Source organism: Topomyia yanbarensis, chromosome 2 (genome assembly GCF_030247195.1).
Source record: "Topomyia yanbarensis strain Yona2022 chromosome 2, ASM3024719v1, whole genome shotgun sequence".
NCBI lineage: Eukaryota > Metazoa > Arthropoda > Insecta > Diptera > Culicidae > Topomyia > Topomyia yanbarensis.
Genome location: NC_080671.1, coordinates 103,484,064 through 103,500,736, shown reverse-complemented (window position 1 = coordinate 103,500,736; position 16,673 = coordinate 103,484,064). Strand labels below are relative to the sequence as shown.

At 38.6% G+C, this 16,673-nt stretch overlaps 1 protein-coding gene across 4 annotated transcripts in view; it reads right to left on the bottom strand.

The window, feature by feature from the left end:
- Positions 1-707: 707 nt before the first annotated feature.
- LOC131679051 (coiled-coil domain-containing protein 170) overlaps positions 708-16,673 on the bottom strand; it is a 115,447-nt gene continuing 99,481 nt past the window's right edge. For 3 of the 4 annotated variants that reach the window (XM_058959593.1, XM_058959592.1, XM_058959590.1), the window contains exons 2-10: positions 12,079-12,126; positions 2,852-3,593; positions 2,613-2,794; positions 2,371-2,541; positions 2,150-2,314; positions 1,979-2,086; positions 1,771-1,908; positions 1,390-1,695; positions 708-1,330 (exon numbers count right to left, since the gene is read on the bottom strand). In XM_058959593.1, the coding sequence (XP_058815576.1) occupies positions 944-1,330; positions 1,390-1,695; positions 1,771-1,908; positions 1,979-2,086; positions 2,150-2,314; positions 2,371-2,541; positions 2,613-2,794; positions 2,852-3,593; positions 12,079-12,123 (2,244 nt within the window). In that variant the 5' untranslated portion in view covers positions 12,124-12,126 and the 3' untranslated portion in view covers positions 708-943. Of the gene's footprint in view, positions 1,331-1,389; positions 1,696-1,770; positions 1,909-1,978; positions 2,087-2,149; positions 2,315-2,370; positions 2,542-2,612; positions 2,795-2,851; positions 3,594-12,078; positions 12,127-13,405; positions 13,696-16,673 lie in introns of those variants that run through there. The other variant, XM_058959591.1, reaches the window with a different exon arrangement.

Here is a 16,673-nt window from a genome sequence, read left to right as displayed (position 1 = left end):
CATATAAAATTCAAAACAAAACTATCAACACTATATTTGTGATGAAATGGGCTTATTTTACACGAAATTTGTTGTTATAATGAAAATGTTGATAAAAGTCGTCAAACATTTCGAAAGGACATGTGTTTAAAATAATTGAAAAGCATGTAATTTTTTTTTCATCACCCGGGCGCTGTGCATGGGACGAGGGGGAGGGGGTAGGTAAATGCTACGTTATTTACGAGGGGGAGGTTAGAATTTTGTGACCAAATGCTACGAGGGGGGAGGGAGGGGTCAAAAATCGCTGAAAAAAAGCTACGTCATTTGTGTACGGCCCCTTACAGTCCAAAATCCTTGTTGTCTTTCCACGAATGCTCAAACGGTTAATTTGGTTTCAGTGTTAACTTGTTCGATTAAACTGAGTAGTCGCAGTCATCTGCATCAATAAAGCTTATCAACGGCTTTCGTAAGTTCTCGATTACTTTTTCAAATGGACGTAAGTAACATTGAGAGCCTCTCTTTGTTTACTTTCTCTTTCGTTTATTACGACGTCATTACAACACTTTGTACTAATTTTCCAGTACATATCGAAAGCCGACGGTTTTTACTACAATATTATGCAAAGAGTAGAGTAGTAAATGTTGAAATGGCCGAGTAATGAACAGAAGAGAAAGACCTCAAAGAGAATCTCTCATTGTTACTTACGTCCATTTGAAAAAGTACTCGAGAGTTCAATATTTTTCAACATTTATTGCATACAACATTTTCTTCAATTTATAGCTACAACTGGTTCGCTTCGACTATCCACGCCTAGGTGTCAGCAGCATGCACATAAAGTCCCTATACATATAATGGTTAACTATAAAATTGCGAGTTTTTCTCATTCCACACGTTTCCATTTGGCGGAACAACTCGAGAAGAGGCAGTGATGCATGTTGGCTTCCACGCGGTTCGCAGAGCAGGTTCAATACTTTTTGCCAAAATCGAAATCATCATCAAAGTGATGATCGTGATCGTTAAAACCCGAATCGATATACCGTCTGGTATGGACCGGACTGGAACTTAACGGTCTACAACCGGAAGAGGCCGCCGGTCCATCATCATACCGGGAGCAATGATGGTCACTACCGGCGGTTCCCAGCGGCGATGTCGACCCATAACGGCGGCCCAAACAGGTGCAATGGTGATGAGAAATGCAGATGGATTGAAGCTTGTGAAGTAGCTCCGATTCCGGGCATTCATGCATGTGCATCAATTTTGCCACCGAAGTGCGAAAGGCTTGCAGTTGCGAGAGACGATGGCTTGTGTCCGCCAGTTGAGATTTTATCCGGGACAGCTCTTCGCGCAAATGCTGAACGGGAAGAAATCGGTTAATAGTCTGAATAGAAGATAATTAAACTTTTGACTTACCGAAATGGCATGCTCATCACGAACTCTCCGGTCGTGGGAACTTTCGACGGCCGAACGTGCCTTCGATTTATACGCTGCCAGTTGATTCACTAGTCGTTCCCGCTCGCCCTCGAGCTGGCACAGCCGAGCCTGCAGCTCGTCACATTTCCGGGACCGTTCCAGGGCAGTCAGTTTGTAATCGGATGCTTCGTTGAGTTGCGTTTTTACTTCCACTAGTTGAGCTTTCACCTCGGCCAGCTGCTCGGCGGTTCGTTCGGCATTTTTGGAATTTTTGCGTGCCCTGTGAACTGCCTCATCGCGCTCGGTCTAAAATTGTGAAAAGTACAGAATTAGAATGGTAATCTTAAGTCGAAACTGAACGAATGGTTGAATGAAATCTACTTGAAGCATCACTTTCCCCCTAGCATTGTCCTCTAGCAGTGCAATTTTTCTCCGTAGCAGCTCCAGGTGCAAGTCTCTCCGCTGCACCTGCTCCCTAAGGACACGAACCCGCCGTTGCAAATTGTACAGTGCGGAGCTCTACAAAATGAGAATGCCATGATCTGAGTGACTAAGTAAGTGCTGTGAAATGGGACAGTAGTCTGTTTACTTCTTTCATTGGCAGATCGGTGCAGGAACGCTCGCGCCTCAACTTTGGCAAATGGTTGTGATGATGAGAATGGGAATGTGTGTGGTGGTTGGACAGTTCCCAGCAGTTCTGATGGGTGAAAGAGACAGCTAAAACATTTGCCCCAATCTATTCTAGCGAATACACAGATACCTTATCGCAGATTCCATGAATGTGGTGATCGTGGTGAGTGGACAGACGACTCGCTCTTTCCAACAAAGTTTCCCCGAGAATGGTGGTGTCACTACCTGGTGCAGGAGGTTCCGTGCATTCGCTCCAGTTCAAGGCTCGAGCCAGCCGGACCAGGTACTCACTTAACTACGGGAAGAAATCCATTTAGTACATCTGCGAAAGATTACAAATATTTACTTTACCGTTGTATGCTCCGCTCTAAGATGCTGCAATTCATGACACGCCTTTTCTAAACGTTGTTCCACATTTATCCGGTGCTGCTCTTCAGATTTTAAGCGACAGGTGGTGCCTTCCAGATGTTCGCTGTGACGGGTTGCTTCCTGATGAAGTTGCTCCTTGAGATGAGCTACTTGCTGAAATTCAAATTTAATTCTTAGGATCTTTCTTTCGAGGATCATCCAGTAGAACAGAACTCTGTACTTACATCATGCAATGCCTGGTTGTGGTTCGTTATTTCCCGAACTTTATCCCGGATATTGTTTTCACAGGGTTCATTAACACCAACAATAGTGGCCACGGTTCTTAAAAACTGTAGTCGTTCCGTTTGCAGCCGATCCGTGTTGTTTTGAAGTCTACAGCTTCGCGATTCGAAACCTCTGAGTTCCTCTGAAAACGAGCAAAACCATCTAATTACAATCTGACTATCGCCGTTAAATAACAAACCTCTCAGCTTATCCCCGTTGAGCTCACTTTCCGCCAATCGATCACGCGTAACCTGGAGATCCCGTTCTGCCTGACGACATCTGGCTTCCAAACCCTGCGAGAGAGACTGCAGCCCTTCGATCTGCGTCTGTAGCCGGGTCTTTTCCGTCGAAGCCGTAGTTTTGGTGGTTATCAACTCCGCCTCGGTGGATGTTAAATGCTCGCAGGTTCCCGCTAGCTTGGACCTCAGCCGTTGAAGTTCCGCCACTGTTTCGGCGGCCTTATTTAGAACACATTCCGGTGTTAGGTGTGCTCCTTCACAAACATCGATCCCTAGACAGAGACAGAGCCGTCTGACCAGATCTTGCAGGTGAGCTCGAGCCTGATCACGATGACCTTCCTCCTTGGTCAGATCGCACTCCAGTCGTCTGCTTTTCGCACACAATTCCTTTATTTTGTCCTCCAGATGCTTCTTGTCTCGATTGAGGGTTCCGATGACGCTTTCGGATCGCGAGTGCAGCGTCTTTTCACGCGATTCGGCCGCCGCCAGTCGCTGCTGCAGAGAACCGATGAGCGAAGTCTGCCGTGCACTTTGGGCTCGCAGCGCTTCGCAATCGTTCTCTTTGGCGCACAGCAAACTTTTGGCCTCCGAAAGTTCCGCCATCAGCCGGTCGCGTTTGTAGGTGGATGCGGCCAGTTCGCTGCGTAGCGTCGTGGCCAAATCGATCGAGTGCGCCAGGTGGTCGCTGCATGATGGGTCGGGCTATGGGGGAAAAAGATGAACAAGACAGAAACGACATTAATGAATTGAATAATTATGGTTAAATACAATTTTATCCGCGGAAATTCAAAGGACCGCCCTTGAGCTGATATTTTGTTATTGAACAGAGCCTTATGGTTTGAAAAGCTAAGTTTTTGCAATTTGACCTAAAGTTTTCCGATAAAAGTTGGAATGGACATAGGATTAAAAAATTGAAACTATCATCAAACACAACGTCGCTTTCGACCTCACGGAACGGCACATAGATGCGATTTTACTGCATAAAAAGCACTGTTGCTACACCGATGCGCCGTGCCAAAAGATGCAAAAATTTGAAAAGTTCAAAGACGAGCATAACCGAGAAGAATAGTGTTTCCTCCACTATGCCGGTTGGTCGGGTGCCATTTTTCGGATCGTTGCTTCCTATGATCGCGATTGACTTTCCATAGACCCATCTTAGACCTAAAGTGCGCGAGGTGTAACAGTTGATCAAGATGGAACTTCTTACAGTTCTTACAGAATTTTCACGCATACAGCTACACCATACGAGACAAGTAGTACTAATAACGTCCAACTCCTTAGTCGAGGCAGAAAGCTTCCTAGCGAAGAACGACATGCAACACGAAGTCGAATATGAAAACTAAGATCCACGTGTAAATGATTTGGCACCACGTACTAGAACGGATTAAAAGATTCATGTCGAAGTATGGAAAAGTGGAATCTGTCTCCAGCGACACTTGGAGAAACTTTTTCCCTGGCATTCTCAACGGTTTTCGAGTAGTGCGAATGCAGCTGAACCAACTTATATCGTCATATTTGACTTTCGAAGGGCAGATCATCTCAAGGTATTAACAATATACAAAGAACCCTATGAACATACCCTGGGCAGACGTGCCAGTTCTGCAACCAGATGGCACACTACAGTAAGTCATGCGCCAAAACAACTAAGAAAAATTTATCTACTACAACCAACACATTCAAACAACTTTTGACATCTGCTGATACGCCACATGCAGGCGGCCAACTTCTGAATAAATGCCGGACAAACAATATTCCACGGTATCGCCAAGCCAATAATTAACATACCTAGGGAAGGATTGAAAAAGAAATACGGCGGCTATACCAGAGTCACTCGCAAACACAAAAAAGCACCAAACATGTAACAGCGAAAATCAAAGCTCTAGTGACGACGGCATCGACGCATACACAACCGAGGAAGAAAGGATGATCAGCAAGCGACAGAGGATAAACCCGACTATTGCTCACCACCAAGAAAAAAATTTCACACATGAAGCGAAAGGCAGTGCGCGCAGGATAGTCGACAAGAATAATATTGGATTTTTTTTATCTAAATTTCATTGTAAATGGAATTTTATTTTGAAATGTATAATATTCTCAAAAATGCGAATGACTCTCGAGGTTAGAGCCTTAAAAAAAATAAAAACTGCAAGTTGCAGTCCTATGGGGTTGCATGAACTGTAGACGTAAAACTATACTACTTAATGTAAAATATTTATTTTCTTATACATTTACAGTAATAATAAATATCTATCTATATATATATATATATATATATATATATATATATATATATATATATATATATATATATATATATATATATATATATATATATATATATATATATATATATATATATATATATATATATATATATATATATATATATATATATATATATATATATATATATATATATATATATATATATATATATATATATATATATATATATATATATATATGAAAGTCAATGTTTCTATGTATTTGATTTACGGACTCCCAAACGGCTTAACCGATCGCCGTCAAAATTTATACGTAGTAGGCATTTGTTATGGAGCGTGTTTGTGTGCTATTGGTTGGGGAGTTTCTGCCCGACAGATGGCGTTTCGGAACAAATTGTTTTCCTCCTATTTTGTTGAAAGTCGCAGCAACGCGCGATGGGTATTAGCTAGTACAAATATATTTCTTACATATAGTTTAGGCACAACCAATTAACATCGAATGTTACATATTGAACCAAACCTTCTTGGTTATCAGGTCATTTCATTTGTAGTAGGTGAAGAAAGAAGACAAAAGCGTGACCGAACTAATATCTGGAACAAAATCGTTATAGCACAAGATCAATGAATGAAAAGCTGTGATAAATTTCCGAAAAAATCTGTGAAAATCTGTGAAATTTTCATCAAAATGCCAAAAATCTGCCATCTGTGATCAAAAATTGTGAAAAAAAATCTGTGACATTACAGAAAAATCTGTGAATATGGTAACCCTGCTAACAAATCTACCTACACGCAGCATTTTATTTATGCATCGATAGCATACTTTTCTATTCGCCTCTCGTTTCTTCTGCATTGGACATATTCCTTCTATCCACTCATTAAATGCTTACTAGAAGTATATGCATGAAAATCACAACAGAAGAAAAGAAACGGGAAAGTATGCTAACAATGTATATTTTTGTTTCTCAGTGTACACATTCGCCTCAAACATTGATCCCAAGCGCAGGGATGTCAGTATGCCAGATTTATCTGGCACAGCCAGAGTTTTTGGCAGCTTCAAGACAAAAAGACAAACCTCTTATTCTACCAGATTTTTAAGTTTTAGAAGCTGCTATACACACATTTTGGAAATTTGGGTAATAATGATCCAAATTTTACTAAAATCCATTGATAAAGGTTCTATGAATACTAATATGTATACCATATTTCGATGACTTTGAGGTCACTGTCAAGTGCCAGATTTTGCCACAAGTTTTTAGTTGAACTGCCAGATTTTCTTTGCAAAATAGTGGCAACCCTGCCCAAGCGCACAAAACAAAATGACTCAACGCTGATGATGATGGGTAGAGCGAACTAGTACCACGATACTATGTTAACCGTGTTTGCAAATAGAGCTCGAATGTACAAGCGATTTTGTGTATGAATAATTATGTTCGAGATTTTACATAAAAGTGTGCTTGAAACGAGCACAATACAAAAGAAAGCATAGTATTTTAACGGACAAGCTTAGTCGCGTGTTGGAGGGTACTGAGTAGCGTACCTTCACAGCCAGTGTAATGGACTTCTAACTCAGCTACACTGGCTGTGAAAACACACAGCGCGGTGATCTGCTTCGCCTGCCGTTCAACAGGCAATTGAGCTTGTCCGGCCAAATCCGTTCTTTAAATAGTCGATGATGAAGTCATTCATAGAAGCGTAGCGCGCTAGGTACACAAATCTGTCGTGCCAGACTTGGGAAGCGGTGTCTTCTGTATGTAAATGCGCGATATTTTGACTAGGTTGCACATTATTTAAATTTTTAATGCCACAATATCAAAAATCTTTGGGTTTATGTATTGTAATCTATTCTTAGGAGTATTTCGGGGCGATATGTGCAAAAATTTTTAAATTTATTCTGAGATGGCTGAATTTTAAAATTAAAATTGGACCACTTTTCGTTACATACCATTTTTGTAGAATTTACAAAGTGCACCCCCATATCGAAAACACAGATGTAGTTCTACGTCAAAAACGATACATAAAATCTAACGAAAACTACGCCAACCAAAGTATTTAATATAAAGCACCAACAGAACAAAAATATTTCATGAAATTTCAAAAATTTGTTAACTCTAGTTTTGTCTACAATTTCATTCGAAGTAGTGTGCAGATCGGTTTACTGACCAGACGATTTGTTAAGGAATTTAACCCGTCTGTACCGTATTGAGTATTTGTTCCTTCATCAACCGTTTCATTTAATTCCGATGGTTGGAAACTTGTAACGAAAAACCCGATTTCCAAAGTATTCAACCGAAGCTCGCTCATGTTTGATTGTCGCTTTTTTCATGTAAATTCCAGCAAATTTTGAACAGTATATTCATAAAAGCAATAGACGCTAGGTGTTTGAAGGCGACAGACGGAACATCTATTTGATAGACTGTGTATCAATACCAGTATACTGCGGAGACCATTTTTAGGAGTTGTGACCTGGTTGATGGATTGTTGCGTACGGCCATATCATTAGATTTGATTTACCAGTCCAAGTACTGTCACGACATTCGGTCTATGTTCTAGGTATTACCCACCCTCTTTTTTACAAAAAAAAATGTATTTATGATCTGTTGCTGACAAAGGGTTTTACACGTTCTTTGGGCCGGCTTCTAAGAAAATCTGTAGTATCCAGCCAAACACCGACTAAAGATAGGCGACTACATTTTTCCTTTACTATCTTTTATCTGAGCCATCTTTCAAATTGTTCGTCTTCCGTAATTTCTCTCTCTTTCTTCGTAGTCGTTAAATTTTCACTTTGCGCCGAGCTCTAGGCCCACGCAATCATACAAATTGAACTCGGTTGGACCATATCTGATCTTTTCTAAACCGTGACAGATATCTCGAAAGTTCGCCAAGGTTAACTCGGAATTGTGATTGCCTTTCTAAAGCATGTAAAAGACAGTATTGGCGACAAGTCTTTTACGAAGGATTACCACGTCTACACGCCCGTTAACATAGTTGAGATGGACGGTGTAGTCACCGATTCGAGTTTGTCATGCGTTACGGGTTTCCAGGACCCCTTTCTCCAGTCAATGAAGATTTTTTAATGACAATTGCACAAAGCGGGACCAAATTGTTTGCCCTTTAAAACATGGCATTTTCCCTCACGTTTTTGCCTTTCTTATATAAAGAAAGTCTATATAATCACTCTAAAAAGCGACTTTTTGACCGAGGCCCGGAGGGTCGAGTGTCATATATCATTCGACTCAGTTCATCGGGATCGGAAAATGTCTGTGTGTATGTGTGTCATCCAAACTCACACATATTTCTCAAAGAGGGCCTAACCGATTTACCCAAACCTAGTTTCAAATGAAAGGTATAACGTCCCATAAGCTATTGAACTTTTAGTTGATCCGTCTACAGGTTACGGAGTTACAGAATGCGGTAACACATCAAATTTCTATATAAACTGGTAACACCTTGATGTCCGAATGATGTAATTCATATTAAAATGGGTAAGACATTACGTGGATTTGCGGGTCTAAATCACTAATGATTAATTAAAGTAGCTTTGGCCGCATTGACCACCTATGACGGTTCATGATGCCAAGCTTCTGAGCTAATATCACACCTATTCCCCATAGAATTCTTGATCAATTTTTACAAACTTAATTTAAAATTAAAGATACCGTAATCCCATCATCTGCTATCATTCGGATCTGACTTTTGGTTCCGGAGTTACAGGGTGGTTAGAAAGGTAACACAGGAATTTCTCATATAAACCGTTGCGATCGTAATATCTCAGAGGTTAAAAATCTATTCGAATCTACACTAAATTACATTGATTCGCAGGTCTAGATCACTGATGGCCAATCATGTGGAAAGATAGAATAGTGCCTATAGTCAGTACTACGATGCGCAAGGACGTGAGTTCGAATCTGAGTGCGTCCTTTACTTTTTTCATTAATCGTGAAATCATCGGAGTGTTTATATATGACTTTTATACAGTCATAATTATCTGATAGCATGATTGGATGGATTAAGCGTTGGTGACCTCCACGTGCTGGGCTTATTTTTCAATGCCAGCTGTCTTTTTTTCTAACACATGCGTCACCAATACACATACATTATTACATGCAAGGAAGCTTCTTGCAATTTTCGCACATTACCAGAACGCTTGCAATTTTCGCTCGTATTTATTGCATTAATATAAGCGATTCTTATGGGGTCTATTTTGGGTGCATCAATATAAAATCGAACTTATGTTTATTAAGCTAATTAAATATTATACTTTTTTGTTTAAAGTGAGTCAGCGTCTACATTCGTGGTTTTCGTGGAATACGTGCTAAGTATAATAAGATTGTAGTGGACATTTCCACAATTTTATTGAACAAAACCAGCTAACAAGCTAAAAGCTAGTTTGGATAAATGAGAAAGGCACAGTCGCACCACTATAGTGCACTAGGTGGATTAAAACAGGTTTTTGAAATTTAGATTTGTCATTTATAGTCACTCCTAAGTATTGAATGTCACTAACACTTTCTAACACATTATTATCCAGCCATTAACACAATCACTGTTCATTGGCTTTTTCTCAAAAAATATGTATTTTGTTATCGTCACGTTCTGTTTCAATTTTCTGAATTTTAGTCATGAATTCAAACTTTCTAGATCACTATTCAGTTTTTCAGTAGAAGCAATAGCATTGTCGGAGGTAATAAATATCACTGTATTATACAGATTAGGGTACGTGGATCGCCTGCCTCTATTATCTGTATATGCACTAACTTTCAAATTCTTGGGAATTATGTAGTTATTGGCCCGGGGCAAAGTGTAAATGCCTTTGTCCCAACCTAAAGGACCAAAGGAGTGACATTAACATTCATAGCTAAGTCACCCCAACGTTCTATTCTAATCCACTATAATCTGAAACGGTTGGTAGGGTTGTCCTCGTTTCTTCCTCATTCAAGTTTCAAAACGATTCGTTGGTTGAATTGTTCATTGTTCATTGTATAAATAGTTAAATTGCCGTTTGAAACATCTTCAAACCTAAACTCTGCAAAGTAAGCCTGGCCGTTTTAATATTTGCGACATTTTATAATATGCTTCAAATATTAATATTGACAAGAAAAACACTAAAGAATAACTGCAGTGTTTTCCAGGGTGCTTTTCAATACCGGTTGTGTAAGGGTTAGAATAGAATAAAATTGGATAGAAAACATTTAGCAGCTCGTACAAGTTTTTATTGTACATCTTTATACACTTGTAAGGATATAGCCCAAAAGCTGTTAAATATTGGAGGTGGCAGCACAAACACTAGATAAAAAAAATCAAACACGTGATTTCAGTTTGTCTTTACATCTCGCCCTGAGCAGATGCTAAAAATCGTCCCGCACAAGTGAAACAGTCAATTGTTCCTACAATCCGATCGGTGCCTATCGCACAAGCAGTCAATAGCATATCAGTGCACAAACAATATTGTATTGTTACCCCCGGCTGTGGAGTGAAATGAGTTTGCCAAATGAAACAAAAGTGCCCGTACTACGGGATAACACGATTTCGATCAACTTTAATAAAACTCGTGTTAGACCCACAGTTCAGGAAGTGGAGCAATTAGTTAAAGTTAAAATGGAGCTTAATCTCGCTGAAGTTACGTACATTCAGCTACATCACGTTAAAAACTGTGTTTTGATCACGTTTAGAAGTTTAGCACACACACCAACAAATCTGAATTTTATCGTTGACGTAATTGCAAACATGACACAATTCAACAAACCGTAATTTACGAAATGACGGAACATTGCCGTGTTCCATTTAATTTTACAAGAAACATATACTTTACATGCGTGATGACATAAAATTACACTTCCTACCATTCAGAACAAACGCTGTATGTGGAGTAAAATTACATGATTTACGAATTAAACGTCATGTAAAATTAAAATCAAAGGTAAAACTAAGTCATTTTTGATGCTCGTATATGTCAGGGTCAGAAGACGTAAATTTACACTATTTTTTCTAGGTGTGCAGGCAGAAAACTTCATTGCAAGACGAGGTCGAGTTTAATAACACCAGAATCAAGATCCCGGTGCATATGGAAAACGACATGGTGGACGTACGTATCCATGATTTGGCCCCACGTACTAAGAAAGATTACATCAAACAAATCATGTCGCAATATGGAGAAGTGGAATCTATTTCGAATGACACTTGGAGAAATTTTTTCACCGGCATTCCCAACGGTATTCGTATTGTGAGGATGCGAGTGACTAAACCAATACCTTCTTACATGACTACCGAAGGCGTGACCTATAAGCAAACAACGCTAATCACATATCTCGGGCAGACCCCAACATGCCAATTCTGTAACCATACAGCCCACTACGGAAGAACATGCGCTGAAGCAACTAGTCAAAACTCATCTACTACAGCCAACTCTAACAATCAGCCACCGACACCTTCAGTTAAACCAAAAACAACGATCCAATTAACCAATAATGCAGGTACAACGACCACGACAACCGCTCCTAAACCAACAACTAGCATCGCCAATAAAGAAGAAAATACCGATGAAGACGGATTTGCAACAGCGACCCATAAGAACAAGAAACAAATAAGAACCTCTGATCGTGAACAGCAAGAAAGCAGTACCGATGACGACATGGACGGGAACGATAACGTGAAAGAAGGCAGACTGAATGACCCCCAAGCGGCGTCACCGCCAAAAAAAAAAAGATCTCAACACGCAGCAGCAAACTGCGTCAACAAGATCTGGCAGACCGACATTCTTAGATTTTTTTTTATTTTTGCTTAGATTAAAACACGTGATTTGGGAGTGGAATGACCGTTTCTTGACGCGTTGTTGTAAAAGAGCTTGTTGTACACACAATTTCTGTGTCTAGGGTATGTCCGTCACTGAAACTCAGTGCAGTGGTTATAGCGATGAGCTTTGTTCAACTCACGTTACTACTTTTCACTATCCATAATTTACTTACATGATGGTGATGGTGGTGTACTGGCGAATGATGATGCTTTGGCATAATCTGAAAAGAACGTCAGCAGTGTAAAAATGTTGTCATTTATTTGAAGTTCCAAGTTGCATTATATGTAGTTCAAAAATCATCAAAACAAAAGTAACACGTCAAAGTGTTCCGGTAAATCTTTCAACGGCTAAATTGAACTGGCATCACGCTACAAAGAAAAAAAAACTCATTTTGCAACTGCAGAACTTTTCAAACTTTTGCGGCAGACGCTGAGATTTTTTCTGCCTCGTCCTTGGTAAGCCCGATTGGAAATGAAAATCTATTGCCAGATTCCACACGAGTGAATGAAACAAAAAATAGGATAACAAATGTTCAACCTGCTCTGGTTGTTTGGAATCAGGAATTCGGGACAAGTTGTTTGATGGTATTTATTGTGTTATCCATTGTTAGAATTGTTAACGAGTTTCCCTAGGAGATTGGGTGGGGGATACCTCGCCGTACTAGAAAATATACATAGTGTAGGGTCGATGTACCAATAGCCGTATCCTTTAAGAAAAATTTTTGCCGAGGAAATGATGAAACGATTAATTGGCATTGAAAAGAAGTCACACGCAAGTTTTTAATTCCTATGTGATAGAAAAAATATAAAAACTGCTGTTGTACTAATTAATGTATTCAATTATACTTAAAACCTATTTCTGCAACTATTGGTGCTCCACAACTATTGGAACACCCACCCTGGTTGGTATTTAACGATCTATCGAAGCACCGAAAGCAGGTGTTTCGATTGAGGGGAATGGGAACAAATAAATCCTTGGGATCAATGATGAAAATTAAATTCGCTGGTAAAAATATATTTCATAACTTGGGAGGCACATATTGTACTATACATGCTTTCTGCAAGGATTCGTCAAATCGTTTTCATTAATGTATGATAAAATTTATTTCAAAGATTTGAGTTTATACTCGATTTTGAATTAATTCGAATCTAAAATTTCGCATCTTATCATCTATAGCTAAAAACGAGTCCTTCTACGAATAAAAATCATAGAACACATACACTCGGTACAGCAAAGATTTTGTTTTTTAGATATTCAGTTAGTTATTCGATTAATTTGCCTTGATTAGACACACTTTTGATTTGCTATAGAGTCCAAAGACTGTTAAATAGTAAAAGCTTCACTATTCTGGAGGTCTCATTAATTCTCTGCTATGCTAAAATAGTCCGTTTACCAATATTCAATACTTAATCCTAATAAGGGATTTGGTCACATCTTCAAAGTTCATTAAACCGTTCGGAGAATCCCTTGGGTAATATTCCATAATTCTGATGACTTACATTAATGACACGTTTTCCGTAAATTTGATTAGGACTCCTCTTTCCAATTCATTTTCACTACTTGTTCCGGATTAAGTATCCCACTTTGGAACGTATATACCACATATATTATTTTATTTCCAACTCAGGTGTTGTTCTCAAAACATTTCCTCAAGCACCAAAAATAGCCGTTTCACAACTAAAATTAGTTAAATTTCACCTCAGTTCGTCCATCATACTTCACTCAAAACCGAACTAAACCAGCCAGCCAGCGCGCTACGAAAGCATCAGCACATCCGACCCTTCCAGGTATCCTTGCAAAACTACTGCAAAGTTTGATTCACGATATCGGAATTTCCTGCACACCACCAAAACCAAACAGCAAACAAACGAAGTTTCACGCGAACCAGAATAAGCCTCATTCCTCCCGAACGCAAACACATTCGCATTTTTTTTATGCTTCGCTTGTAATAATGCAATTTATCAAAACAATAACTAACCCACCATCACCCATCATCCTGCTCCTGTCAGCCGGTAGCTAAACTGACTCGTGCTCCCATTTTGGTTTCCGTTCGAAAGGAAAATTGAGACCACTAAATTTCTTACTGACTTGCACGAATCGTTATTATACCATAAAATTCAATCGGTTTCATATAACTACGACCCGATATTGCAATTGGAACGTGTAGCTGCGGTTGGCGAATGAAAAACTTGGACACAAACCTATATTAGAAGCAAACAAAAACAAATTGGAAAATTTGTCTCCAATCATAGGATTATCTAAATAGGGTATACGTAAGCCGTTTTTGCAAGTTTCGCTAGTAAGTGCAGAAATATTCATTCAGAAAAGCTTACCTTGAAGGTACGGAAATAGAAATAAACAAAGTTGTAACTTCCATGGAAACGGCACAAAACGTGTTGGAAAGTCGACTTTTGCGCCCAAAGGCATTAGGCAGTTGGAAGCGTAAGAGGGACAGTTGCCAACTTTGAAGGTTTTACCGTAATTCAACGTATGTCGAATAACCTATAAATTCGACAATCATGGATTTTTAGGAAATCCTACGGTAATCTACGCACTGAACATGGTCACATGAACGAGAATTTGAATAATGCAGTGCAGCATGTTTTGTAACTTTGTAATATTTTAAAACTCAATAAACATTTTTAGATAAGACTTTTAGCTTAGTTTCTTTTGTTCTGTACAATATTTATCAACATTCCACTAATTTTTAATATAGTCCCGGTACAAAAATAGATCTAAATCTTCTTGTTACTTCTGCCTGTTTGTAGATGAAAAGCTTTTCAAGGTGACTCACTGTACGAAACGAGAGCACAGATCTTTCACTATTTTCGCGTTTTTGTAAAGTAAATATTCCAAAGAACATGAAACCAGGGTGTCCACTATACTATTCCAAAGAACATGGAACTAGGGGACACTATAGGGGAACATGGGGAGACTTGACCAGGCGCAAATTTCTATTTTTGGCTATGGTGTCTTCTATTCGATTCTTAAATTTTTTTCAAAAATATTTTTATACTTGTTTCGATCCCTTAAGGTAATTTTAAAAGTTTTGAATGAAAAATCCTTTCCTTGCAGAAAATATTACGTGATTATTAAATTTGCATTAATTAGGGGTGGGCGTAGCGAAGTTGGTAAATCGATTGCCTTGTACGCAGCGCACCTGGGTTCTAGTTCCGACCCCGCACATAGGGTTAGAAATTTGTCATAAGAGATTTTCCTAACCCGAAGAGGCGAATCATCTTATGGTTAAAACCTCTATAATCGAAATAAAAAAAAATTGCATTAAATGATGTAATTTTTTATTAAACTTTGTATGGACCTATCTACTCGACTACTAATTATTATTAATGTACTAATATACCACCTTAATCTTTGTAAAGCAGTGAAATGATTTTACATAAATTGGAACATTGGAATAGTTATTACTAGAATTTGAATGACATTAAACGCAATAACTAAAGTTGGGGAGACTTGACCAAGTGGCATTTAGCTGAAGAAAGATACTAAATTCCTGATATTTATTATGCTTTGGTATCTACTATTGATGTTAATCACGCCATAAAAAAATCCCACCTCAAACATAAGTCTTTATATTTTAGTATTAGTAAACAAAGTTAGCAATAGTAGGACTGATTTCGTGATGTGTGAACATACAATGCAAGCAGTACAGTCAATCCTTAAAAAAACTGCATTAAAAAAATCGAAATTTTTCAAATATTTATATTTTTACTGCTACCTAAAGATCTCGACAAAATAATTACAGTATGTTTTATATCATTATTTTTTGTTACGGTTTTTTTAAATTCTTTTGGTCAAGTCTCCCCACACCTTGGTCAAAACGATCTCAGAAAAAACTTTTGTAACTTTTCAAAAATTAAATTAAAAATTCTGCAAAAAATCATGAAGAAGCACAAAAACTTTGCACATTATATCTCAATGGCATTTGAGGAATTGAAGGCCTTTTTAGAGATTTATGCAGTTTTAGCTGAAAACATGGTCAAGTCTCCCCATGTTCCCCTACTCGGAAAACTGGTTTTCGCATAAGCTGTTTATAAGAGAGTAAAGCCATGTCAAGTGAATGTCTTCGAATTTTTCACAAATTCACCGATTTTCATGAGGTATACTTTATTGTATAGGGATTATGATGAATAGCTTTGGGTATAACTATTTCGGAAAAACTCCTTTTTTACGATATTAACCCTTTAACTTTATTGCATGACAAAATTGAAAATTTTAAAACTACTACAAAAGATAATTGAATGAATTTTTGTATACTTATGGAATGATATTTACACTAACTCATAAAAATATTTCTACTGTATAATTGTGTGAACAATGGTAGTTTACACCCATTTAAAAATTTCAATTGCATTTTTTCTTATGTTCTTCCCGCTAAAATTTTTCAGAAAGTATGTCAAATTACGCGGCAGTCTTTCGCCTTCAATAATCTGCATGGAAAATTGTTCATTTTGTTTCTATGGAGAGTTATGGATGATTTTGTAACGGTGCGTTCCTTCGACGCACGGCCCACTTCGATGCAGCCCTCGAGAACTTGTATATTGGCAACGCCACGCCACACATCGCAGCGTCCTAATGCGCATCGCGTTGCACAGTGGTCCAGATCGCTAATTTAGGAGGAATTTTAACTTTCTGACAAACCTGTATAATTTAGCCGTATCATGTCTTAGGATGTATTTGTGTACATCAGAAGATGCTTCTTTTCATTGGGATAGTTATTAGGGTGGTTCTAGTATATCTAAAATACTA